The sequence below is a fragment of the Microtus oregoni genome, unplaced genomic scaffold (genome assembly GCF_018167655.1).
Source record: "Microtus oregoni isolate MIOR12 unplaced genomic scaffold, Mior012 000000F_ref0000247, whole genome shotgun sequence".
Taxonomy (NCBI): domain Eukaryota; kingdom Metazoa; phylum Chordata; class Mammalia; order Rodentia; family Cricetidae; genus Microtus; species Microtus oregoni.
The window spans coordinates 27,507,647-27,534,756 of NW_024543059.1; the positions used below are offsets into that span (position 1 = coordinate 27,507,647).

Consider the following 27,110-nt stretch of genomic DNA (forward strand, 5'->3'; position numbering starts at 1 on the left):
GCTGTTACTCATAGTGATTCCCAGTTCACTAGAAAGAGGTGGGGGGAAGGGGAGAAGTGAACTGAAGGGGAGAACATGCAGGGTAGCTGGTTGGGGCACCAGTGGAGAAGGCAGAGTTGCTGTGCACTGACAGCTGCCACGTGGCTTTGCCTCGAAGACTAAACACAGCAGTGCTACGTGACCCAGCAGTTCAGCTCCCGGGCATAAACTAGAAGGAACTGAAGCCTGTGTGTGAAACGTCCTGTTAGAACCCAGCCTCTCGCTGCTACTCAAGCCCAATGCTTCGCAGCAATCCTCCACTTTCATCCATATCAACAGACATTGAGGAGACACTGTCTCAGGGTCCCTAGCTAGCAGCCTTCCCAGTACCAGGATCTCTCACCTGGGACTCAGATTTACATCAGAGCTATGCATCCTGCATCCTGTTCCACATGTCCCCTCCATGCTCGGGGATTAGAGCCTGGATACAGGCTCCTTCTGTGACATCTCCCCCATCTTTGAAGACATGTAAGAACAGACCCCATTTCTGCCACATGAGGTTCTGATGGAGGAAGGTCATTGGTTAAATAAAAAGAAACTGCTTGGCCCTCATTGGTTAGAAGATAGGTGGGAGGAGTAAACAGAACAGAACGCTGGGAGGAAGAGGAAGTGAGCTCAGACTCCACAGCTCTCCTCTTGGGAGCAGACGCCTCAGAGAGATGCCATGCTCCGCTCTCCCGGGCAGACGCACGCAATGAAGCAAGCCGCCAGGTTAGACATGCTGAACCTTTCCCGGTAAGACCGGTGCTCACAGATTATTAGAGATGGGTTGATCGGGATGTGAGAATTAGCCTGTAAGGGCTAGAGCTAAAGGGCCAAGCAGTGTTTAAATGAATACAGTTTGTGTGTTGTTATTTCGGAGCATAAGCTAAACAGGCTGCCGGGGTGCTAGGGATGCAGCCCCGCCGCTCCTATTTACTACAGGGTTCTGATTCCACTCTTTAAAGACTCCACCATGATGTCTGTCTTTGCTGCTGGGGTCTGAACTCTCTTTGAAGCCCATACCATGCCGTTGCCTCTTTGTCCATGACACGAATAACTTTTCCAATAAACTCCTTCCTCCCCACATCCAGACCCTTTCAGTAGGAACTTGAGATCTTTACACAACCATTCTGATGCAGCATTATTAACAGTGGTCAAGGCTAGCCTAGAGTTCATTAGGTAGCCAAGGCTAGCCTAGAGCTCATTAGGTAGCCCAGGGTAGCCTAGAGTTCATTAGGTAGCCAAGGCTAGCCTAGAGCTCATTAGGTAGCCAAGGCTAGCCTAGAGCTCACTAGGTAGCCAAGGCTAGCCTAGAGTTCATTAGGTAGCCAAGGCTAGCCTAGAGCTCATTAGGTAGCCAAGGCTAGCCTAGAGCTCGTTAGGTAGCCAAAGCTAGCCTAGAGCTCATTAGGTAGCCAAGGCTAGCCTAGAGCTCACAGTAGTCCTACTGATTCTGGGATGATAGGCATGAGCCACTACACCCTCTGACTCTCCTATTTTCAGTCAATGAATTTACCTTTTATATTTTTGACAATTTCACAAATGTATATTATGTATTTTTAATTATTTCTGCCCCCATTATCTGTCCTTATCATCCTCCTACTCTTGCTAAACCCCTTCTTTCATGAGAATGGCTGTGAGGTTATATACAGGTCATGGGGCAACTTAAGAAAATGACACATCCCTCCTTCCTCTGCAACCATTAACTGCCAACATTAACAATGTCCTTCCGGGAGGAATGGGGATTTGAGCGCTTCTGCTCGATCTGTGTTGGAATGTCAGCTCTAGACAGAGACTGCATTTCATTTCCCGGCCACTCAGACCTGAATAATCGCACAGGAACTATATTAATTATAACACTGTTTGGCCTATTAGCTCAGGTTTCTTATTAACTAACTCTTATATCTTAAATTACTACCCATTTCTATTAATCTGTGTATCACCATGAGGCTGTAACTTACCAGGTAAGGTTCTGTTCTGGCATCTTTCTCCATTAGTAGCTACATGGCATCTCTTTGACTCCGCCTACTCTCTCTCTATCTCTGTTCTGATTTCCCACCTGGCTTTACTCTGCTAAGCCATTGGCCCAAACAGCTTTATTCATCAACCAATAAAAGCAACACATATACAGAAGGACATTCCACATCAGTCAAAAGGTTCAACCTTGTGCAGACCTTGTACTGGGAGTCCCTGGGTACAATGCACCCAAAGCAGCATTCACAGCACCCTCCCATTCCCCACCACTTAGATTCTTTCTGATCCCTCTTTCTGCAGTGTTCCCTGACCTTCGGGGATGGACACAGATGTTCTCTTTAAGGAAGAGCACTCCACAGTCACTTACTCTTAACACTTTGATCAGTTACTGGTCTGTGTTAACTATTTGCTACCGCAGACAGATGCTCAGGCCAAGACAGCCCTGATCTGTGAGTATAAACATGACTGTTTAAAAGGCAGTTTGGTGTCATCTTGGTTTTTGGATAGAATCTTGTTATTTCATTTTAGCTAGCCTGGTACGTAATGTATAAGCCAGCCTGGCCTTGAATTTGCAGTGATCCTCCTTGTTTGGTTGGAAGCATCACCCCAGCCCCCTGGTATCCATATATACAAAGAGTCTGGAATGTTTGGTGGAAAGTCCCGAGCCTCCTCCTTCTCCTGGGAGTGGCCGCAGTCCGAATTCCACCTCCAATTGGGTAAAATACACGTCTAAGTTTAACTTATTTGTGTAATTTAAATATAACTAACAGGTAATGGTACACAATTCTCAACTGCCCTTACAGATCTGAGAGTATGGCATTTAACAAAAGACCTTCTAACACAGAGACATGCCAGCTCCTGCAGCATCCTACAGCTCCTTCAAGAAGACCTTCCACCTGGAGGCTTGCCAAAGCCACCCACACAGCAAAAGGGGGCCTTCCACCTCATCAGCTTCCTGGACGCTATACCAGGGATTGATCTTCTCATCCTGCCAAGACAGGTAGACTAAATCCTTCCCCCCACAGGAAAATCTTCAGGCCTCTTGGACTCAGCAGCTAAGGACAAGCACTGCTTCTGAGGCTGGTGTTCTCCAAAGACTACAGAGAGACTTGGGATTGCCTGCATAGCTAAAACAGCTGTCTCATTTCTGCTCATTTATTCCCCTTAGATCTGTCTAATGGCATTTGATAACTTAAGGTACTGGTAGCTCATCACTCATTTCATTTGTTAAGTTTCCAGCTAAAAATACAGACAGGTGTGCCTCTTTCAAGGCTTCATAGTCCAGGATTAACAGGTTTCAGATGTATCTTCAGAGATCCAGGGTTCCCAATTCCCTTTGTCTTCTAAAATGTTCCTGTTCCAGTTGTCTTACAGATACCTGCAGGTTCCTTAAAAAAGTTCTACTGCTGTATCAAAAATCAGGTCTGATTAAAAAAAAAAACCTAACAGTCTTCAGAGCCCATTTTAACCCCATTTTCAAGCATATTTTACAGGTCACTTCTGCTGCCTGGGCCAAGGCCAACATAAAAAGGGCCCTCCAGACAATGCCAACACCTGCACCAGCTCCTGGGAGTTTACCATTGGTACCAACTCTCCTGGCTCAAAAGGACACCAACCAACTAAAATTTGGTTTTAAAGGGCATATCTGCTCTTGTGTCCCAATTATACACCAAAGCCTCACCTGTACAACCTGGGCACTTCTCTGTCCCATTCTTTCTGGCAGTTAATGACTTCCCATGACTAGCCCCATTCATAGGGCCAATGATAACAATATTTTTTTCTCCTAGCCACTTGCCTTCTCATCTCCCTCAAGGAACAGCTGCCTGAGGTCTCCAGGATGGTAGTAAACCGGATGCCTCTCCAACCACACCTCTTGCTGAGCATGAGCCCATCAACTCTCAATGCTCCCCTCTCCCACATCATCCCATGCCTGCAGGAAGTAACCAGACTTGAGCTGGCGCCCCTTTATCCAAGGAGTCTGGAATGTTTGGTTGGAAGCATCATCCCAGCCCCCTGGCATCAATATATACAAGAAGTCTGGAATGTTTGGTGGAAAGTTCCAAGCCCTCTCCCCTAGGAGTGACCACAGTCCAGACTCTACCTCCAAGAAAGCCCGCCAAATGGTGACACCTCTCCAGGGAGGGTCAAGACTACTCCCATAGGCTATTTAAACTGCCCCCTAGAGAACAAACAAATGGTCTCCTCTTTTCCCTATTCGTGTTTTCTAAGGGGGCCACCTGAGAGTGCTGCATCCATTAAAGCTGGGCTTCTTCTAATTTGGTCTGATTTGGATTATTGTGTTGGCAGAGAGGTTTGTCAAGCCGGAAAACAACTTAACACTCCTGCTTCAGACACTTTCTATGGAGACAATAATCAATCATGGAGACGCCTCGTCTAAACTTAATCACCTTCCACTCACCCCACCTCCATGCACCACTGTACTGGCAGTTCCATTTGGGACTTCACCTTATGAATTTTGTGGGGATAAAGACATTCAGTACACAGTAAGTGCAGACAGTAATGTTTATATTGGGTATATTTTACTGCAATTACAAAGTAAATGTGAATAAAAGGATCCTGCGTGGAGTGGCAAGTCTTTGGGCTCTCCCTCAGTGGTCCAGTCACTGGCTCTGTATGCAGGATGGGCTGTGATCTCTCTTGCAGACAAATCTGAGCCCACCCCGGTATGAGAAGTCTTGCTTTGAGTGATAGTAAGCCATGGGAAATTCTGAGCCGGGTTGTAGCAGGATGCAAGTGGAAGGTTGTGTACCTGGTGGACAAGCAGAGCCATCTTGCCCAGATGGCTAAGGAAGGAAGGGAGGGAGGAAAGGGGAGCGACAGATGAAGGGGATGGAGGGGACAGTCTCCAGAACAGGGATAATCTCCATGCCCACACTGAACACGGCTCCATTGATCTCGAAGCACGTCCCCAGCCCCACCTGCAGCCCCTCTCCAGGGCAGGCATCCCCTGTCCTTCCACCTTGCTCTTCCAGAGTTACCCTCACTCAGAAGTCAGCAACAGGACCAGCTGCAGACACACAAAGAACAACTTTTTCCACCGAGGGAAAGCAATCTGTGCTTCTGGGACCTGGCCAGGATGGAATCCAAGCTCGGAGTGACCGGTAGAGACAAGAACATCTGCAGTGTCCGGGCCAATATCTGCCAGAAGGGAAATGAGAAACCCTCCCTGGGAGCCATGTGGCTCTGCTCCTAGGCCTCTGGCCACAGATGACCGCTTATCTTTCGAGGGGACAGTCCCAGCAAAGGAAAGCAGAGCCAGGTCCTTCTTGTCTCGGGGCCATTTCCAGTGCAGGAGGCCCTGGTTTTGTCCAGGGACACTGCAGGTCTGTCAGAGGAAAAGAGGCATGTGTCTCAGCCCCAGCCCTGGCCTCTGTGGGCGAGATAAAGATATCAGATTCTCTGTGAGACCTCTTCCTGCTCTCCAAGAGCTTGCCAAGGCTCCAAAAGAGCTCCATTTAGGGTGATAAGTGGGTGACAGAACCATAGGCCCCAGGGACAGCCGCAGCCAGATTGGTAGATGGCCTCAGCCTGAGGCAGTAAAGAAGGAGTAGAAATGGGCCCACTTAGCCTGACATGCAGGAACCTTTGACGTGGAGAGGGGGGTAGGTGGGCTCATGTTGCCTTCTGAATCCTGTGTCCACAGTGATCACTCAAATTGTTATAGATAGACAGCTAGATAGAGAGATAGACAGATGAGAGAGAGAGAGAGAGAGAGAGAGAGAGAGAGAGAGAGAGGACATTTTTCAGGACCTGGTTCTCTCCTTCCACCATGCAGGTCCTGAGGATTGGATTGAACTCAAGGCATCAAGCTTTGCATCAAACACCTTTCCATCACCAGCCTGTGATGTCTTTAATACTTGCAGGGCATGGAGAGATGGCTAGTCAGTTAAGAGTGTTCGCTGCACAACCAACAAGACTGGGGTTGATCCCAGCATCCACGTGACAAGGTAGACACCCCCAAATTTCTTTAATTCTGGCTCTAGGAGATCTGTGCCTTCTTTTGGCACACAAAGAGAGACATGAGCACATGCTCACATATGTGAACATATACTCACATAGACATATAACCACATAAATAAAATAAATCTTTTTTTTTAAAAAAAAGACTATTTGCAGCAGCTGAGGATTATAAATTCAGTGTCCACCTGCAGATCAGATGTCAATCTTAGAGCCCTTCTCAATATAAGAGCTGTTAAGGTCTCCATGGTTTATCCACAGAGAATCTCAGGTACTTCCCACTCCGCATGCTTTCTGAAGAAATCTTGAAGGATGCTATTATGGATTAAAGTATGCCTATATGGCTTCCAGATTCCCAAGCTGGAGTCCCATCTCTGCTAGTTCAGACTGTGGCCTTCTTAGAAAGAGGGTCATCAGGTATAAATAGTGAGACTACAGTCATACTGCAATAGGGGTGGATTTGATTCGATTTGCTAAAATTCCTAATAAGCAAGAGAGCTATGCCATAGAAACACACCCAGAGGTGAGATAATAGGAGAGACCCGGAAGACAGACACCTCAGGCCAGCAAGAGAGGCCTGGAGCAGGTCCTCTCCCAGCTCAGAAGAAACCAATTCCCTTGACACCTTCAGTTGGACTTTCAGCCTTTAGGACTAGGAGACAAAATTTCTGTTGTTTAGACCTGTAGGCCAAATAAACAGTCCGTCATGAAGGAAAGTCAGGCCAAGGGCCTGGAGGCAGACTGAAGCAGAGACCATGGAGTAACACTGCTTAGTGGCTGGCTCCCCGTGGCTTGCTCAGCTTTCCCACCTCTACCACCCAGGATCCAGAGGTGGCACTGACCATAGTGGGCTGGGTCCTCCAACATCTGTAGCGAATCAAGGAAAGCCCGCAAACGTGGCTATAGGTAATCTGAGAGCAGCGTTTTCTCAGCTGAGGTCCCTCCTCCAGGGTGACTCCAGCCTGTGTCGAGCTGACAAATACTACCCAGTGCAGATACACACGGATGCCAACTTAGTTATCAGTGTTACTGTTTCTTGGTCTTTAAGTTGTTTCCAGTGTTTGGCTGTTAGGATTTGATTTTCTTCAGGCGTTGAGAATCACACTCAGGCCTTGGGTTATACACATCTTGAATTATATACCCTCAGCCCTATTAGATCTGTCTCATATACGAATCCCAGTACGCATGCCAGTAATGCTGTTTGGGCAATGCTTCAGAGTGAAATGCCTAAATCATAAACTGTGAATGTGTCTGGCATGTGATCAGAAAGTGCCAACTGGTTTTCAATAAGTTCATACCAACACATGTATCACTTAGTGGTGGGGGTTTCCCATTGGCCTCCTCACCGTGGCTCTGGGGTTACCCCACTGTAAACAGGAGCAATACCGGGTGCATGATGGTATCTGTTTTTTTTCCCCTTTTTTAATTTTTAAGATTTATTTTATTTTTATTTGAATCAGTATTTTGCCCGCGTGTAAGTATGCCCACTGTGTGTATGCCCAATACCTGCAGAGGTCAGAAGAGCGTGCTGGATGCCTTGGAATTAGAGTTATAGACAATTGTGAGCCACTCTGTGGGTTCTGGGAGTTGACCTGGGTCCTCTACAAGAGCAACAAATGCTCCTAACTGCTGAGCCATCTTTTCAGCCCCTCTCCAAGGTCTTGCATAGTCCTGCTTAAGAATGAGAGGGAATGTCTTTCATGTGCTTCCTCTGGGCCTGGTTAGTGCTCAGAACCCACCCATCTCTAGGGTTAGTAGTGTGATTGTCATTGGCATAGAGGAGTTACACACATGTGTTCTCACACCCCCATACATAAACACATTCTCATAACACACATGTTCACACACACACACACACACACACACACACACACATACTCACGGGAGTCCTTCGTTAGTTCAGGTATTGCAAGATCTTCCTCCTATTATAGTTCGTTTCTTATGACGCCTTGAAGGGCTTGCAGGTACAAATCCTTTCCCTGGTAGCGAACATTTGGGGAATTTATTTTTCTAAGGAAATCCTTCCTCACCTCAAGCTCTGGAAGCTATCTGGCTATGTTACACACTCTTGTCTTCTGCCATTGTTTTGTGGGTAAGGGTCGGTTATGTATGTAATGGTTACAGCTCTATGAGTTTAAGACTCAATCCTCTGCCATAGATCTGCATGGTGCCTGTTTTATTTTTTTCAGTACTGAGCACTTATTGTCTGAGTTTTCTGTCCAGCCTGGTTCCCATGATCGTTAAGTCCCAAAGAAATCACACAGAGGTCCACATTAACTATAAACTGAAGCCGGGCAATGGTGGCGCACGCCTTTAATCCCAGCACTCGGGAGGCAGAGGCAGGCGGATCTCTGTGAGTTCGAGACCAGCCTGGTCTACAGAGCTAGTTCCAGGACAGGCTCCAAAAGCCACCGAGAAACCCTGTCTCGGAAAAAAAAAAACCCTATAAACTGATTGGCCCATTAGCTCAGGCTTCTTATTAACTCTTATACCTTCCCAGAATGTTCCTGTTCTCATTGACCTGCTTCTACTTCCTGTCTGGTTGTCCCACCTATACTTCCTGCCTGGCTACTGGCCAATCAGCATTTATTTCAAATAAAATTGACAGAACATAGACATTTGTCCCACACCAAGCACTGAACCCAGGGCCTTGTGTATTCTAGGCAAGCCCTCTACCACTGAGCCAAAACATAGTCCCTACACGCCACCTCTGTCGCATGTGGTATCCAGTTATCCATAGAGCCATTTCTGAGCTCTCTGGTTTGGATACTCACCATCTTCCTACCCCAGGTTTTACCCAACCTGTCCCCCACTACAGGACAGTAAGCCAGGATTGTATCTGGAACAATATCCTACTCACCCTGTTTTTAGTTTTACAATTTTTTCATCTAGTGTGTATGTGCATGTATGCATAAGTACAGAACCAAGGTTCACATGCAGAGGTCAGAGGACAGCTTTTGAGAGAGGGTGCTCTCCAAGTTTCATTTTGTGAGTTCTGGGGACTGAACTCAGGCTGCCAGGCTTGGTGGCAACTGCCTCTCCCACCCCCACACCATCTTACCAGGCCCAGCCTTGTGGTTCCCTCATTCCGGCCGGCAGTTGGCTGTAGGACAGCCATTACCTCCAGGGACAGTTGTTACAGGAGCGCACAGATTATAAACACAGACGATAAACACAGACAAAACACAGACGACACACGGAAGATGAACACTGATAATATAAATGTGGAGGAACAGCACAGACCGTGGTCCCCAGCTGTAGGGGGAGAGATGCAGCTGAGATTTTTGAGTACGTGACAGAGTAAAAGCGGTAGGCATTCAAGTAGAAACTGTACGCATAATTTAAAATCATAGATTTTCCCATACTAATGAGGGCGAACCATCCGGTCAGCACTAGGTTTCATTAGGGAACAACAGCCCCAGACGCCCACAACTACAAAGGGAAGCTAGGATTCTCACTGGTTAGGTGTAGCGAAAGCATGGTGTGTGTGTGTGTGTGTGTGTGTGTGTGTGTGTGTGTGTGTGTGTGTGGTGTGAACTCTAGGCATCTGGTCCACAGCATTATGCTTAGGACAAGTGCTCTGTCAGTGAGCTGCACACCCAGCTCTAGCAAATGCATGTTTTACCCTGAGTGTTTTCAGTCTGTGGATTGTTTACGAGCACGAAACTTCATTGTAAGTTGAGGAGCAACTGTAGCTAAGTGCTTCACCTTAAACCTGAGAGGCACTGGAGCAGGGTAAAGTACTAGCTAGCACCCCAAGCCCTGGGTTCCACCTCCCGCAACACACACAGTGTATAAATAAAGTCGGCGTTATTAGCTTGAGCCCATGAGATGACATGGGGACTTCCTGGGTGAGGAGGAGTCAGGAGATCGTGTGGAGATGGGCGATTTCCATCCGGGCCACTTGTCTCGATTCAACTTACTTGGAAACCCCGTAACAGCTGGCACCTTAGGACTGGCACCTTGAAGTGTGAGCCAGGTGCCACATTTGTCCCTGTGCCTGGCTGTGTTGGGGCAGTGGATGGAGAGGGTGACAAGCATTTTCTGAGTGGGAAAAGTGGACCATTGAGCAGGAGCGAGGTCATCCCATAGAGAGAGGCCCTACAGTGAGGAGGGAGAACATGACAGTGACCAAAGGGGTCCCTAGATGAGCCCAGCAGTCACTATGTTTGTTCTGCATATCAGGCCTCAGGTCAACGCAGAGTAGCAATCACAAGCCAAGGTGTTCTTGTTCTGCGTCCAGTGAGAGGCGACGGCTGTACACGTGGGTTCTGGAGATCTGAGCTCAGCTCAGCACCTCGTTTGTAAGACTCCACACCCACTGAGCTGTCAGCCCATCCTTTATCTTAATGAGATTCTAATTCCAAACTCTGTCTCTCCCTGCTGCAGGAGCTAATCTGATTTGCTGTCCTAGGACCACCAGCTATGACTTCCTCCTCAGTTCCATGGAGTCTGTCCACACCAACCAAATTAGAAGTCACTTGAGGTTGGTAAGTGAGAAACCTTGTAGACTCAGTCGTTCCAGCCTCTGGTACTGCTCCTTCCTGGGACCTCCTCCTCAACTGCCAGCTAGCTCTCTTGGCAGCTCCAAACGCTTTCCTCTGGCGCCTCAAGCCAAGAACAACAGGGAGTCCTGATCTCCCACTTCTAAGTGGTCTGGGCTGTTCAATGTGTGTCTCGGTGAAGTTCTCTTCTCCCAGAGTAGGCGGCTCCTATTTGCACATGCTCTCAGAGTCACCAGCGCTTGGAGTAGCTGCTCCTCTGCTTTCAGTTAAATAATTTTTTTTATGTGTATGGATGTTTTGCTTGCATAGATGTCTGTTCATCATGTGTATGTGGTACCTCCAGAGGCCAGAAGAAGAGGTCAGATCTCCTGGAATTGTAAGCCACCATGCGGGGGTTGGGAACTGAACCTGGGAACAGCAACCAGGGCTCTTAACCGCTGAGCCATTTCTTCATCTCCGTTTTGTTTCTTACGGTTGCCTTTTCTGTGGGATACAATTACTGCCGGTGAGAGAGAGAATCAGTTTGACACAAGCTATTCTATCCTTCCTGGAGTTAGAATCTTCTGAATACTGTGTATTTTGAAGGTTTCTTTTCTTTCTTTTTGTACTGACTAGCACACGAATGGAATGCTTGTTTTAAATGTGGCCCTCCACCCCAAGATGACGTCGTGAGGTACCTCCAGTTAGTTGAGGTTGTGAAGGTGGGTTCCCATGATGGCTTGAGACCCAATCTAGCATGCTTGCTCCGTCTCACCATGAGCTGCCCTCTACCACATCAGTGACCCTCACCAGAGGCCAGCATGCTCTTTGGACTTCCCAGTCCCTAGCACTGTAAGCCAATAAATCTCTAGTTTTTATAAAGTATTTGGTCACAGGTGTTTTGTTGTGATAACAACAACAAAAAAAACATACTAAGACATGGAATTTTAAGAAACGTGACTTTTTTTTTGAGACAGAATTTTACTATGTAGCCCAGGCTAGCCTAAAACTCACTATGTGGCCTGGTCTGGCCTCTGACTCACAATTCTCCAGTGTCAGCCTCTCAGGTGCTGGGATTATGTTTGCACCACCCAGCTCAAAAACTTTAACCTTTCTTAAAGTGGAGGAATTGTGAAAGGATCTCTTATGTATGAGTCTATAGCTTGTCAATACGAGTTCACCCTCATAAGTCTATAGCTTGTCAATCATTCACCGTAGACAGGGGCCACTACTTCCTGGTAGTAGGACGGTACTCTAAGCTGAGGATCTTACCATCCTGACAACCAGACATGACACATCCCCATCCCCACCCCCATCCCCGCCACACACCATTTACCAGAAGGAGGTCGATCTGTTTGAACAGATCTACTATTTATCAGCTCTGTGACCTTAGGCATGTTACTCACACTCTCTGGGCTCCAATTCCTCCTCTGCAGGTCAGCAGCACTGACGTCACAAGGATGAAGAAAGCCACAATTGAAGTAGCATCTCTGGAGAGCCGGGCACTGAGTCACTGCCCCACAGACAGCCATTTCAGGAGTCCAGCAGGGAGGTATTCCATGGCTCTTTTACCGAGAGCTGGTTGGTTGTTTCCTTGGAAAAGTTGAAAGTCATAGCTCTTTTTAGGACGATCTCATGTTGGCTCTTATTTTCCTTTGACAAACACCCCAGCCAACACACAGGGTGACTAACTTGGCTTTGCACAGTGACTTTTCAGGTCCCTCGTGAGTCTCCAAGATGAGTGTGTCCTGGTACTGCCAGTCTACTGTGGCCGCTAGGTGACAGACAGGGAGACACAGCTAAAAACCTAGAACCTGCTGTGACAAGCAGGAAGGGACCTTAGAACGAGGCTGGTACTGGGCAAGTCTGCAGGTGTTCCCAGTCAGGCAGAGGGTTCTCCAGATGTCACGTGACTAGAGTTGCTGCCCTTCAGAGAATGATCCACTGGTTTCCTCTTGGGTGCAGAGATGAGACCGGTTTATAGGGACAGGTAAAGTCAGAAAGGCAGTTGAGGCGCACTGGGTTAAAGCGCAGGACGGTCCACCAAGCAGTCTGAGCTTGAACCACAGCGGTGCATTAGGTGTTTGGTTGGGTTTTTAAACATTGTTGCTTCTTTAAGGGAGGGGCTGGGATGGAGGAGGGGAGTGAGCAGGGCATCTCCCCTCGCGTGTGGGTCTGGAGGGAGTTTCAGTTGACGTGAGGGATAGTGAGGGCAGTTGGCACTATAACTGACATAAAACTTTAGGACAGCCAAAGCCAGTCAGCTCTGCTCTCAGTCTGAGGAGGTGAGGGTAACCACGCCCACTTCATAGAAAGGAAACCAAACCTTGGCCCCGGAAATCTGAGAGCACCCAGCTGCGGGCACGGCCTGGGGTCTGTGGAGTTGACTCAAACCAGTGCTAGGTGGCGAACCCAACTTAGAAAAAAAAAAGTTAAAACACCTGCTTTGAAGCCTGGTCACTTCCTGAAGCGCAAATCCTCCACTTAGGTCTATTTCTGACTCCTGTTGTAACGTCACAGGCGGAGCTGGAAAAGAGGCTCCTTCTCCAGTCTGAGCTGGTTCCAGACCACTGCTGACCCAAACTCGGTTTTGCTTGGTTCTGAGTAACATGGCTCCTAGGCAGTGCCATAGCAAACAGCTCCCCAATCCCTTATCTTAGTTGACACCCTTCCCTGCATGTTCTCATGTGTTTATGTAACCACAGGTCTGTCTATAACATGAGCTACACTTATACCTCTCACAGTGTGAGGACCCGCTGTCCCTTACCCTGCCTGTTTTGAACCTTGGGCCCTGACATTTCAGAATGTACATCTTAGCCAGGGCCCCATTCTAGAGCCACGGTAAAGCAACATCCTTCACAGACAGACGCTGGCCGACATGCCTGGAGCCTGGTAGCATGCTTCCCTCTGGCTCTCTGGCTCGCCCCAGAGCCACAGACTGGCAGAGTTCCTAGATTCGTGGTAACGGATACCTGCTCATTCAAAGCCAAAGCACAGCCATTGTTTGTCCAAAGTAGAGATTCCGTCTGATGCCACGATCTTGCAAAGCTGGCAACCTCACACTTTCTCAGATGATTTATTTTAGGACAAACTGTGGCATTTTTATCCCAAACCTATGGAACTCTGTGTGATTCTGAATCCCGGAGCTCGTGGATACTTTCCTTCTCATTTGAAACTGAGAGGCAGCCAGGAAGGAGTATTCCTATTGGGAAATGGAATACTGGGAAGTGGGGAGAGGGCACCGGAGCAGTTGAGCAATCAGGGAACAATTACTTGTGGCAGGAGCGACTTGAAGAGAAGAGTCACATCAGCCGTCACCTGAGGGGAGGGGAGAGAGATGGTCTGTACGCGCCTCTAAACTAACAGTTGGGGAGCGGAAGTCAAGCACCGTCCTTGCTGCAGGGCTGCTGGCCTGGCAGGAGGGAGGACTCTCTGGGCAGGCGCAGCACCTCAGGCTGCCTGCCTCGCACTTCTGGCAGACCCACAGGAAACCAGCTAGGGCTGGACTGAGCTTTCCAATCCTCCCTCACTGCTGAAATCTACCAGTCACATCCGCCTGAGGATGTGGCCCAGACAGTGACTGCTCTGACAGCCCAGCTCAGAGCAAGGACTGGCACTCACTAGCTCGAGGGCACAGCCTCGCAGGGGGACAGGCCCATCTCTGAATCCAATTTGAAAGACCCACAAGTCATGACGTAAGCACATTTCCCAGGGATGGCAGCCACATCAGACTCTGGCTCTTGGAAAGCCACTAGGGTATGTGTGATTATGGTCACTTCCCTGGAGCCCAAGGTCCCCAGAGAAATCCCCAGTGCACTGATGAGGGGTGGATCATGTCTTCCTTTTGCCCATTCTTCTGATGAAAACACTCTTTGGTGGAGTCTTCATCACTGGGACTAACCCATGGATGAACACTTTAGTGATGTACTGAGCCTTCCAGTAATACCTAAGTCAACAACAAAATTTGTTGTTATTGTCGTTGTCTGTTTTTAGAGACAGAGCTTCTGTGTAGCCCTGGCTGTCCTAGATTTCACTATGTGGACCAGGCTGGCCTCGAATTCACAGAGATCCACCTGCTTCCTTCTCCCAAGTATTGGGGTCAAAGGTGTGTGCCACCACTGCCTGGCAACAATTAGAAAAATTTTAACTAGCACCTATCATAATGTCATTTGATAAAACAGTCTTCAAAACTAACGTAGAGCCCAGGCTAAGTAGGTCAATCAAAGTTCACGCTCATGCATTTGCAAATATGCACTTTTCCGCCAGAAAAATCATGCCCCGGTTCCCTGAGGGACGCCTGGGCTCCCCATCACACCTCCCCTCTTTACCCTGTGCTCCTGCCACCTCATCAAGTCTGGAAAGAGCTGCCCTTATCTTGAGCTGGCAGCTTCTGTTTTTTCGGCCTGCCGGCCTGTCTCCAGGGCAAACCTATGACTGGACCTCATTCCCCAAGAGGCCACGTATCTGGAGCTCGCCTGACTCACCCTTATGTCTGCCCTTTCCTCTTTTTGCCATGACTTAAGTTTTGTGGCCACGGGGTTGAGTTTTGGAGTTGCCCTTTTCGCCAGGATGGTATGGCCAACATCATACAGGGCAGTCTACTCAGTAATTCTCTGGTGTGGTTTTGTTGCTGAAGTTCATTTTCTTTATATATATTTTGTGCTTGTGTGGTCCTGGGAACCAAACCCAGGGTCTTACACACGGTAGGTAAGTGCTCAACCACTGAAGCTACATCCCAGTACCTCATTAAGTTTTAATTTGAAAAGGTTTTATTTTAAAAGATTTATTTTTAGCTGTGCTGTCAGGGAGAGGGTGTGTGCACGGAGATGCAGGTTCCTGCAGAGTCCAGAAGGGCATGCCAGACCTCCTGGGGTTGGAATAGTCAGTTGTGAATCACCCTACTCGGACGCTGGGAACAGAACTCAGGTCCTCTACAAGCAGTGTGTACTCTTAACCACTGAGCCATCCCTTCAGCTTGGTGTTTCAGAAGGATTTGTTAGAAATGCTAGTGGGCACAAAATGTCACTGCTGATCAAATGACAATTCCCAGTTGACTTCCCGTTGTCATGAATGGTCAAACCCTAGTCACCCAGGGATTGGCGCCAGGGCCTCTGTAGCCGTAGATGGCAAACTCCGTGATGCCCAATGGTTTCATGGAAAGCAGGGTAGGATCTACACAGAACCTACATTCTTCCTGTAGCTTTAAATCACCCCTAACTTGCAATACCTACTACGTACTGTTGCAATGAAAAGGGCAAAAAGCCCTCTCGTGTTTAGTGAATGAAATTTTTCCATATTTTTAACCCAATGGAGGTTTAAAATACTTCCTTTACAATACTGAGAGTCTTTCAGAGTATACTTTCAGAAATGTACTTATTTCTAGCTTCAGCCTGGGGGTGTGGAAAATGCATTGGGGCACGGAAACAAGGACCCCCTTTAACTACGGGACAAGAATCTAGCTTTGCCTGAAGAGCCATGTTTCATTCAGAATAATTGAGGTTAAAGTTCATTTTGAAGTCAAACTCGCAGGGTTTTCTTTGCCCAGAGAAGGGATTTAGAGCAACTGAGGCGTAACAAGGATGAGGAGCAGAGAGCAGTCACAGGAGGTGGCAGCCAGGAGCCTCGTGAATGCTCCTGTGCTGGTCTGCGTCACGCAGAGAGCAGCTCATCCCAGACATGGCCTTAGAGACTGTAGGCCTTCTTATCTGTCCTTAACATTAAATGACTTGATCGATTTTTAAATATTCTCCTTAAAAGCAACCCAGCAAGGCTACTCTATCTCAAAGGGAGTATGGCTAGAGCGCTCCGTAAAGGGCAATACTTGCTTTTCGTCAAAACTAATGAAACAGGAAGACCACAGCTGCAGCATAGGACCCGTAGCTTTTGAAGATTTAGAGAAAAGATTCAACAACCACACAAGGACATGAACCCGCTGAACTGCAGAGCACAGGAAAACAATGTAGCATTTTCTATTGGAGATACTACAGCTCAACCAGTTGTGGGGTACTCCACTGGACTCCCACGTTCCCATCTTCAATGACTACATTTATAAGTCAGGCTAAGCAAATGCAGGGAGGACGTTTCCACGCAGAACAGAAAATGGCTGCTTTTAAGGGCTTGCGAAGTGCCATGGGACTCGCCTGTGTGGATGGCAGCCCTATGCAGCCACCTTAGCTGACACAACCCCAGCTGGCTCCCTGTCGCGTGGCATGTAAGCTCCTTTGCAACCCAGATTACAGGTCTTTGTACCAGTAGTAAGCCAGCCTAATCCCCAGGGCGGGCCGGAGCTGTACAGGGTGGGGAGGGCTGGCACCTGGGATCCTTCCAAAGGCTCTGTGACCTTTAGGCCCTGGGACTTGAGTAGAACTCCAAGGCCACTAAGAGCCAGTCTTTAAAGACAAGGGCGCTGGCAACAGGGTGACTTTTTAATGTAAACATTCCCTTCCCAGAAGGGGAGTGTCCTTGGACTCAGAGCACACTGGGTACTGGATGAAACTGCCTGCCGAGAACACCAGGTCCCCGTGGTCCTTCCAGGGACAGGAGAAAGTCAAGTCCAACTGTGATAAACAGCAAGCGGAGGATGTATTAGCAAAGTCCACGAGCCTGCAGCCTGGGGAGAAGAAACCTCACACCTACCTATTGCTGGGCTGAGTTGAGACCCAGGCTTGAAGGACTTGGTAAAACAGGATGTGGACAGGGCTGGGCAGGAAAGAGGTGGGACAGACATGCCCAGAGGGCTGGAACTTGATTGGTAGATTCAGGAAGGTTTCTACTTCTTCCTGCTTTCAGGCTTAATTGACTTTCTGCTCCACTTTCTCTCCCAGGGTCAGCCTATCTACAGCCCAGAGCGGGTATTTCAGAACTGGTACTGTGTGAGCCTTGCCTTCCTTTTGAAACATGAGGGTCTCAGGGTGTTACGGCTCAAGGCCCAGACCGCCAGGTCCAGCAAAAGGTTACTTCTGAGAGTGACATACCAGATAGCAACATCTGTCAGGGCTGTCTGTGACTACCTTACTCCACCACTCTCAGAATGCCTCCAAGTCTAAACACAGCATCCAAACCTGCCAGGCCTGCCCTCCCAAATGCCTCCAGATAGCAGAGGGCCATGGAACTCTGCTCTGCCCTAAAGTACCCCAAGAGGCAACGGATATTCCTGCTGGGATCTATGTATTATAGGATACTCGATTTTCTCATCATATACACACATACACTTTCTTCACCAGGATACATACAAACCCGGCAGTCCACTATGCAAAGAATCTTGCACTGGATGGCTGGACGTCGGGAAAGAAGCTTCCATCTGCATGCCCTTGAGCACAGTGATCTCTTCCCTGCCCTAACCCCATTCACATTCTTAATTTAAAAAATATTGTCATTAGGATTTGTCCAGTGTGTTTGGGACACACGAGTTTCTTTATATATATTTTAAATAAGGCAATGCAGCTGGGTTTGATGGCACATGTCAGGAGACAGAGGCAGGTGGATCTCCGAGTTGAGGCCAGCCTGGTCCACAGAGTGAGTTTCAAGCCAGTCATATAGTGAGACGCTGTCTCAAGACAAAGCAGCCCATACAGAACAAAGTATTAGCTAGAAAGCTTCCCTGGGGCTTGAGGGCTGTATTTCCCAGTTCAGGGTGAGGGTGGCAAGTCGCAGCCCATCCAATGACCATAGGACTTACAAGGAATTCCATTTCAAAGAGTAGGAAGCAGAGTTCCCAACACACCAGGGAACTACCGGGATCAAGAGGCCCAGGTGCAGCTTCTATGAGGTCTATTGAGGGGGAAATGACCACACGAGGGAAGGATTAAGTCATAATCACATGCACACAGGTGGGAGGTGCGGAGGCGGGTCTAAGGTGGCATCAGTGTGGACAATGGGATGTTTCAGAGTGTCAGAGCCTGCCAGCCCACGGTGCTGAACCAGAACTGGTGTGGTTATAGGTGTCCTGAGTAAGGGATAATGGTCAGCAGGCTGTGTCCAGCTTGAGGGCTGGGACAAGTGAGATTATTGAGACTCCCTCTGGAAGGACACTGGTCACCAGGGAGTGACGGGATGAGAGTTGAACTTGGGGGCAGCAGACATCACAGATGTTAGCAAGGGCGGGGAACTGGGAAAGGGGCTAACAGCATTCCTGGAGACAGGTAGAGAGTTGGGGAGACCTGTGTGGTAGATGGTGGAGTGAGGACAGAGGAGCAAGGAGAAAGTTAAACCATGTGTCACTCCCTACAGCTGGTGTCGGACACACGCACACAGACACGGCACGCCATCAGCTGTGGATGATGCTCTTCCTCACTGGAGGATAAGACTGCTCTGGTTTCTCCACGGGCAGGGGAAGCCAACAACTGCATAGACGGAATGGGAAGTAGACAGATTACAGCAATTCTGAGAGCACAATGGCATCACACTGCAGAAGCCTCTCTTGGGGGCGGGGAGAAGTTCTTATCCACAGAACCTTGCTGAGAGCACCAGAGGCCACCTTCGGATTTCTGGATACCATAGCAACTCTGTGCATTTTTTCCCCTCTGGTTAGATCGAACCTAAAACCCCAAGGAATCAGTGTTGATGGTTTCACATGGGACACTGCTTAACCTCTGGGCTGATGAGGGTGTATGTATAGTCAGAAGCCAGACAAGCCTGCCTGGGCTGAATCACTGTAGTTGTTTTGTTTTGGTTTTTTTTTTTGCATTCAATCAGCAAGCTGATTGGGGGAAAGGGATGAGTTTACCCTAAATGCGAAGCAGGTCCACGCCACTCCCACCTGCAGTCCATAGAAGCGCTGACTCAAATAACTGAAAAGGCTGAGTCCATGTTTCAGTGTTTTACTTTCCAAATGTAATTCAATTCTTCAACTAACACAAAAATAATGAGACAAAATGGGTCTGCAAAGTACAATAGAAAAATACTGTCCACTGGTTTATTTGTTCAAATGTGCAATAGGCTATTTACAAATAAGCAGATCTCCAATGATGCATATTAAAAATGGCAAATCTATCAACTGTTTGAAATCTAAATGAAAACAAATTATTAAGGCACGTTTGATCTGTGAGTTGAAAACAAACATTCTGGTGTAACAGGAGAATCATTTCACTTCTGTCCCCAAAACACATGAGCACCAAAATTATCAAAGAACACTTGATATTTAGCAAGATGGGAATGTACAGATTAAGGATGAGGAAAAAGTGTTTTCAAAAGGAAATCTTTGGAGATCGGTTTACCGCAAATAAAACATTCTAATCACGCCCACGGTACACATAAATACTAGTAACTGACAAGTACTCAAAATGGAAGAGATCTAAACAATGGTATTAAATAAATTAAAGGTACTTCAGATAAACAAGATAGAACAAAACAGTAATTAAAAAATGAAGCGACCATCTCCCCCCACAACACAGGATCAAGAGAACAAAACCCCAACTTTGCCCCTCACATTTTCATTAGGGGTTTGCTGTGTAGCTTGCATCCATTACACTACTAACAGCCATTCTTTGTCACCCTAAATAATACTGTACCCTAAAGAGAAGGGGCAGAGAAAATGCCAAGTTCGTCTTGGGCTTCAGCGCCGGGTCTGCTTTGGCCAAGGAATTACAGTGGCGTCAGCCATAACTGTGCTCTCCTCGGTCCCCGGCTAGTAAAGCCCAGGTGGCCACGGAGGGTGGAGCCCAGCCTGGGGCAGACGACCAATCTGGAAAGCTGTCCTGTAGACAGCGACAATACAGCTATTACCATGCCTGCTTACTTTGTGACTGGAACCAAAGATGGCTTAAAAAAATTGTTTAAAAAAGGTAAAAAGGTAGAATTTGTGCAAAGTTAACAGTCACAACAGAGCATTTACCAGAGTTACAGTGTGTGTGCCACAATAATACTTCTTAGGAATGTTCACGGTTTCTGCCATAGGACTACAGAGGAGGGAGGGGTTGTCTGGAAAAGAAATGTATAAAACCAAAAACTCACTATAAAAGTTTTGTTCACCGGGTATGTTTCAAGTCAGGATTAAGCAGGTGCTACATCATGTTCAGCAAGATGTGTTCAAAGGCAAACATTGATCACATTTTTGTTCAAAAAGTTCAATCTTAAAGGAGTCCTGTGTAAGAAAACCACTTGGAAAATATATCCTTGTACAGACTTCAAAAAACTCATCATACAAAAAAGTTTTTGAAAAATAAATTAGGCAATTAAAAACGTCCTTTCCAGTGGGGCTGGAATCAGGCTGTCCTGGCAGAGCCATTACTGCCGCTTTTGCTGTAACTGGGGTCATTTTTTTCCAGCCACATCTCGGCCAGCTGCTGTGTGGACCCATACGTCGATGCTTTCGACCCCAAGCACATTTTATACTGTCTGGGATCCAGATTGGGGTCACAGAAGACAGGGTGGTGGATATGGACGACTCCAACCTCCTGGCTCCGGAATATCTTCAACCCGGCCTGGACAACCTTGTTAAAGAGGTCCACATCCTCTAGACCCCAGCCTTGGATGGAGACGTCAAAGCCTCCCACTCTCACAAGATCTCCCTTATAAATACAAGTAATGCCAAACCCATAGTTTCTCCAGAAGCCGGTTTTTTGAGTAAAGGCAAAATGGTTGTCACTGGGAACCTTCCCACTATAAACAATCTTTGGATCGTACTGGCTAAAAATGATTGGGAAATAGATTTGCTGACCCAGCACTGTGTTTGCGCGACACCGTTGTAGGAACTCCACAGTAAATACCAGGTCAACATCACAGAAGAAGAGCAAAGAGTCATTATTAAACTGGGAAGATCCTACTTCTAGGGCCAGCGCTCTTGAAAACCCTCCGGACACAGGTAAAACCTGCATGTCAGCTTTAGGGTACTTAACTCGGTAATCTCTCATCAGTTCAACCTGTTTGGCCTTGTCAGGGTTGGAGTCAGAATTGAAGAGCAGAACGACAAGCTTGACGTTATGATTTGGAATGAGACACGTCTTCTCAAAGTTTCCCATGAACCTTGCAAACATGTCAAAGCGTCCAGACAAAGGGATCAGAATGTTTATCTTCTTTTCTTTGGGCTCTTTGTGCTCAATCTTGGACCCAGGTAGCTGGAAGGGAACGAGCTTCTTCAGGGAATTGGACAGGAAGGACAGGGACCCGGAGTCCTGGTTGATTCTGTTGGCCAGCTCCTGCGCATCCAGCTCCTCGTGCTCCACAAACTGGATCTTACTGAAGGTCTGCTGCAGGTACGCATGCCTCCTCACAGGGACTGTCATCTTCTTCCCTTTGTGCTTCTTATACAGAAGCAGCAGGTCCAGGATGTACTCGGCCCCGTACATGGGGTTCACGCGCCGGTAGCCATACTGGATCTCCTTGAAGTCGATGATGCGCCCTCGGGTCTTGGCATTGGCATTGATCATCTCCATCACCTGCATGACGATGTCGTCCAAGGCCTCCTTCTGTGCCGAGTCCATCCCTCTCCGGGGAGGCTGGCCGTCAGTGGCTGAATATAAGTATTTTCCAGTCAGAAACTCCCACTCCAGGATCTCCTCTCGCTGGCGGGCTTGAAAGCGCATAAAGGAGGGAGGGATGCCCAGCTGAAGGTCTTCCTTGTGGACCTCTGTGCTGCTGTACTTGCTCATCAGGACGATTTCCCGGTGCAACTGGATTGTGCGATGGCGCAGCTCGGCGATCTTGCGGCTGAGCATGTAACTGTGTAGCCTGTATTGGTAGGGTGGGTTTTTGTTGGGGTGTAAGGTGATTGCTCGGTGGATTTTACTGCTATGGAGATCTCTAATGTACCCTTTCTTGTTCTGTTCATAATTCTCGTAAAACAGCTGCTGCATCTGTTAAGGAAAGAAAAGACTCCTGGTTTAGCATTGCTTAAGTGTCATTCCATCCTTTCAAATCCTCAAACAACCACTAACTCTAAAGACGAATCTGAAAACAGAAGTGAATAGATACGAAAAGCTTATGAAACATTTCAATGAAATGCTGGGCAATGAATGGCTAAGGGCTAAAGACCCTGGCCAGAATTACGAGGGCCACAGCTATGGATCTGCAGAGCAGCCCTCTGCAGGTGGGGCATTTTATTTCTATTTCAACACCATCTCTGCTCGGGAAGCAGAGGCAGGTGTCTCTGTGAGTTTGAAGCCAGCCTGGTCTACAGAGCGAATTCCAGGACAGCCAGGGCTACATAGAGAAACCCTGTCTTGAAAAGTCAAAGAGGAATACCATAACACAAAGTTAGAAGGTCCTTAAAGAAAACAAGCTAATAAAAATCTGTTATTAAAAAATAAATTGCAGAACCTTCTCTATATCCATACAACATTTAAAACTGATAGTTCCAGTTCCACTGTGGAGTCAGTCCTTATTCTTTGTTCAACAAAGCAGCTCGACCATTTTTGCTCCAGCAGAGGCATTTCCCTGCTCTAAGATACCTCAAGATCCCGTGCCGTTCTGCTGTAAACCAAACGGGGCTAATTCCAAGGTCATGTTATTCCCAGGAACTTCTAGTGCAGCTGGACATAGCCATCATCTACCCACCTCTAATATCCCATACAAATGCCTTCTGAGGTCTCATTAGCAAGTATCCTTGTCCACCGCAACAAATGCCAACATCCTTGCTGGGCCCTTGTTCTTCCTGTTAGTGATTTCATTACTGCCCTCATTAAACACCGTACATCAGCAGACTATCACTGCTACAGATGAACAGTGTCTGGATTAGAGCTCCATTGCCCAAACTTTCTTAGCCTTTTGTTTTTTAAAGAAATGGTTTTTTTTGTTTGTTTGTTTGTTTTGTTTTTTTGGTTTTTCGAGACAGGGTTTCTCTGTAGCTTTGGAGCCTGTCCTGGCACTAGCTCTTGTAGACCAGGCTGGCCTCGAACTCACAGAGATCCGCCTGCCTCTGCCTCCCGAGTGCTGGGATCAAAGGCGTGTGCCACCACCGCCCGGCGGAAATGGTTTTAAAACAATGTTAAACTATCACAACTCCAGATAAAATAATTTAAATAATTTAATAATTTAAATAGGAGAGCTGTTCTTCAGAGCACTCGTTCAAATCTCAGCACCCACATGGCAGCTCACAACTATAATTCTAGTTCCAGGGAATCTGACACTCTCACACAGACAAATGTGCACATAAAATTGAAAATAAAAAAAAAAGATTTAAATAGCCACTCCCACATTTAAAATATTTAAAAATATCCTTATATAGCCACAGGTATTTCAATTCATGCTTCAAAGCAGAACTCTTTAAACTTTCTTATTTTTTCTTTGTGTCTTTTACATCATGTTATCTTGATCCCATTCATTTCCCTGTTCCTTTGTATCTGCCCTCTGCCCATGCAACTCTCATCCCCTGAGAAAAAACAAAATTTAAGAGAAAAAAGGAAAAGGAAAAAAAAGGGTGAAATCTCATCATTGAAGCTGTAGTGCGGCACAGTGAGACACGCAGTAAACCCTTTTGTCCAGGTATCTTTATTTGCAACTGTTCATTGCAAAGAGCCATTGATCTGACTTGAGGCCTCTGGTCCCGCACCACCATCAATGCTGGGCCCTCACTGGGACTCCTCTTGGATATCCTGTTGTTGCCATGTGTAGTGGAGATCCTGCTGCTTTAGGTCTGCAGGACCAGCCCCTTCATGTGCTCCTGTAGATACTGGACGGGGTTAAGGCTGGGGGTGGGCCAACTCTTAGCCCTGGTTCTGTTATTTTTTGTTGTTTTGTTTTTTTGAGACAGGGTTTTTCTGTGAAACAGTCCTGGCTGTACTGGAACTCGCTTTGTAGATCAGGCTGGCCTCAAACTCTCAGAGATCCACCAGCCTGTGCTTCCTGAGTGCTGGGATTAAAGGGGTGCCCTGGTTCCAGACTTGGGTGGTTAGTTGCCCTGCAGCTCTCCCCTGTCCTCACCACCAGGTTGAGCCTTCCAGCACTTCCAGGTTAGCTCACCCCTTGCAGCAATAGGCAAGGGACAGGGAGGGCCAGTTCGGCTTTTAGGCTGTCTGGTTTGGCCCATTTCAAAGTCACCGAGAATTGAGCTTGGCCAAGTTAAACCAAATCTGCTGGTAGAACTTAAGTCCTCTGTGTAGTAGAGCACACAAACCACTGGACGACAACAAAGGTTTTGTGAGTGGAGGTTTGGAAAACCCTATCTACAGTCAGGAAACTGCACAGACCCTATCTCTGCTCCTTACAAAGCCTGGTCTCTTAGTTGGTCAGGGTAGACAACACTGGGCTCACGTGCGTGTGTACACAGTGTACTGTTGGGCTTTGTTCATACCCACCCTCCAGCACCCTCCTCTTGTCCTCATCCAGCCCTGCTTCTCCTCCTTTCCTCAAGTGTATTACACCCTCTGCTTTCAGGTCATCGGGAGGCCTTTTTCTTTAACCCAGATTCCATGTGAGAGGAAATGTACATGTGTCCTTTTCTCCTCTACCCCATCATCATTTGTAACTAAAGAGGCAATTATGGCCATGTTGTGTGGAATGAATTTTACACAGAACTATCTTCTAATGAAAAGTCCTATTCAGATGTGGCATCAAACGTTTACTCCACTCTTGTGGATGGCACTGTGCAGAGTGAGAATCCAAAAGGCCCAGCAAAGAAAAGGGATAAGGTGAATCCTGGCTTGCTGAAACGAGCACCAAGAACCCTAAGAGAGACATACATGAATCACCTAGAAAAGGAAAAAAAGGACAAAATCTCCTGAGTAAATTGGGACAGTTGGGGGGCAGGGGGAAGGTGGAAAGGGAGAGGAGAGAAGGGAAGGGGAGTGGGGAAAAATACATATAGCACATTCCTATCCAAACAATTAAAACGAGGCTTTAAAAACTAAAAGGAAAAGAAAAGGGCACCTAGCAAGGGTCTTACCAGAACTCACCACAGTGCCAGGATCCAATCCTCAGAGCTTCCCCAAGGCACCATGTCAGAACTCTAGTCAATATGGATCATGGAGCAACACAGCAAACATTTCTATACGGTTAAATGACTCACGTTCTAGCACAAGGACTGCCAAAGCAAAGCGAAACTGAGCACAAGCGTACTGGGGTAAATGGGGTGGGGAGACTTGGGGGTGGGGAATACATGAATGGACAGGAAGGTGAACTCTAGTTCTTCTGTGGAGACCTGTCAAGTTAGGAAGTATAGTGGGGAGGGAGGGATGAAAAAGATAAAAAGAGAAAGGAAATCTATAGGTCAAATACTATGACCTAACAAGGTAATTTCTCACCAGGATTTTTACTGTAAAATCTCACTCTACATAAATACTTTGTGCTATTTTAGTTTATAGACTTTATCAAGTAGTATTATATCCCAATCTAAAACTAACCAACTGAAAAAAAGATAAAGATAGACACAGGAGTTGCATCTTAAGACTTACTGAGTTAGGGCCCTAAGATCACACCCCAGCTCTACTCCCATGCACGGTACACACTAGAGATATGCACCCCACTTTGTTTAGAAACAAGCATTTAGGAGCTGATTTTGCTGAAGCATTCTCTCCACTTGGCACCAGCAGGGGAACTGAAAGTGTGTAGGGAATCTCTGCCTTGTTTTGTTTCTGTTAATCATCTCCTCAACCTTTCCTCTCCAGCTGCCTTGGATTTCCACAACAGACCCATAGGGCAGACCCCACACCCTGCAGCAGAAGCAATAACCTTTCATGAAGCATTTTGTCCCCTCACACAATTTTTTCCTTCCTCTACTTGAACCCAGAGAAATGTCAGCACCCCAAAGAAGGACTTGGGGGGGTCCCTGAACTCCCTTTTCCATTTCAACAGTATGGCCACACCATGTAAGTCTTCTGCTTGTCTTTAATTGGCATATTGGAATAGGTGGCCAAACAGGTTGTAGAGGCTGCTAGAGCCCAGCGCTTGCCTCAAAAGCTCCCTTGACAATTTCACACATTAAAATCAGAACTACCAACAAATACTTCTATCGTTTGATGAGTTTTTATACCCTACACAGGATCACACATGCCCGTGTATTTGTGTGTGTAAAATACATGCGTGCATGTGAATTATAATTCTGGATAGCTAAGTCTTGAGCATGATCCATAGGAGATTAATGTTCCATCTGTCACCACCAACGCACTAGTCTAAAGGGGAAGGGTGGTTCTTATTTCAGTTACAATTCAAAAGCAGAAGTTCCTTTTCTAAGAAAAAATATTTTATGCTGTGTGTGCCTGAGTGTATGTATCACATGCATGAAATAACCCTCAGAGGTCAGAAGAGGTTATGAGCCGTCATGTGGTTGCTGGGAACCAAACATGGATCTTCTGCAAAAGCAGTTAAGTGTTCTATCCTGGATTTTATTTTATTATTATTTTTTTTTCAACTGACACAAGCTAGAGTCATTTGAGAAGATGGAACCTAAACTGCCCCCAACACACCGGCCTATGGAAGCATTTTCTTAACTAGTGATTGATGCTGGAGGGCCCAGCCCATTGTGGGTGGTGCCACCTGTGGTTAGGTGATCTTGGGGTATATATGGAAGTAGAACAAGCAAGCCATGGGAAGCAAGCCAGTAAGCAGCACTCCTCCATGGTCTCTGCATTGGTTTCTGCCTCCCAGTTCCTGCCTTGAGTTCCTGATTTGACTTTGCAGATGATGAACTACAAACTAAGCTAAAATAAATCCTTTCTTCCCAAGTTGCTTTTGGTCTTGGTGTTTTGTCACAGCAACAGAAACCCTAGGACATGCTCTTAA

General features: G+C 47.2%; 1 protein-coding gene across 1 annotated transcript in view; it reads right to left on the bottom strand.

Moving 5' to 3' along the window:
- Positions 1-19,335: 19,335 nt before the first annotated feature.
- The window catches only part of Chsy1 (chondroitin sulfate synthase 1), a 58,481-nt gene continuing 50,706 nt past the window's right edge, over positions 19,336-27,110 (bottom strand). Inside the window, exon 3 of the mRNA XM_041648199.1 lies at positions 19,336-22,249. Coding sequence (XP_041504133.1) covers positions 20,660-22,249 — 1,590 coding nt within the window. The 3' untranslated portion in view covers positions 19,336-20,659. The remainder of the gene's footprint in view (positions 22,250-27,110) is intronic.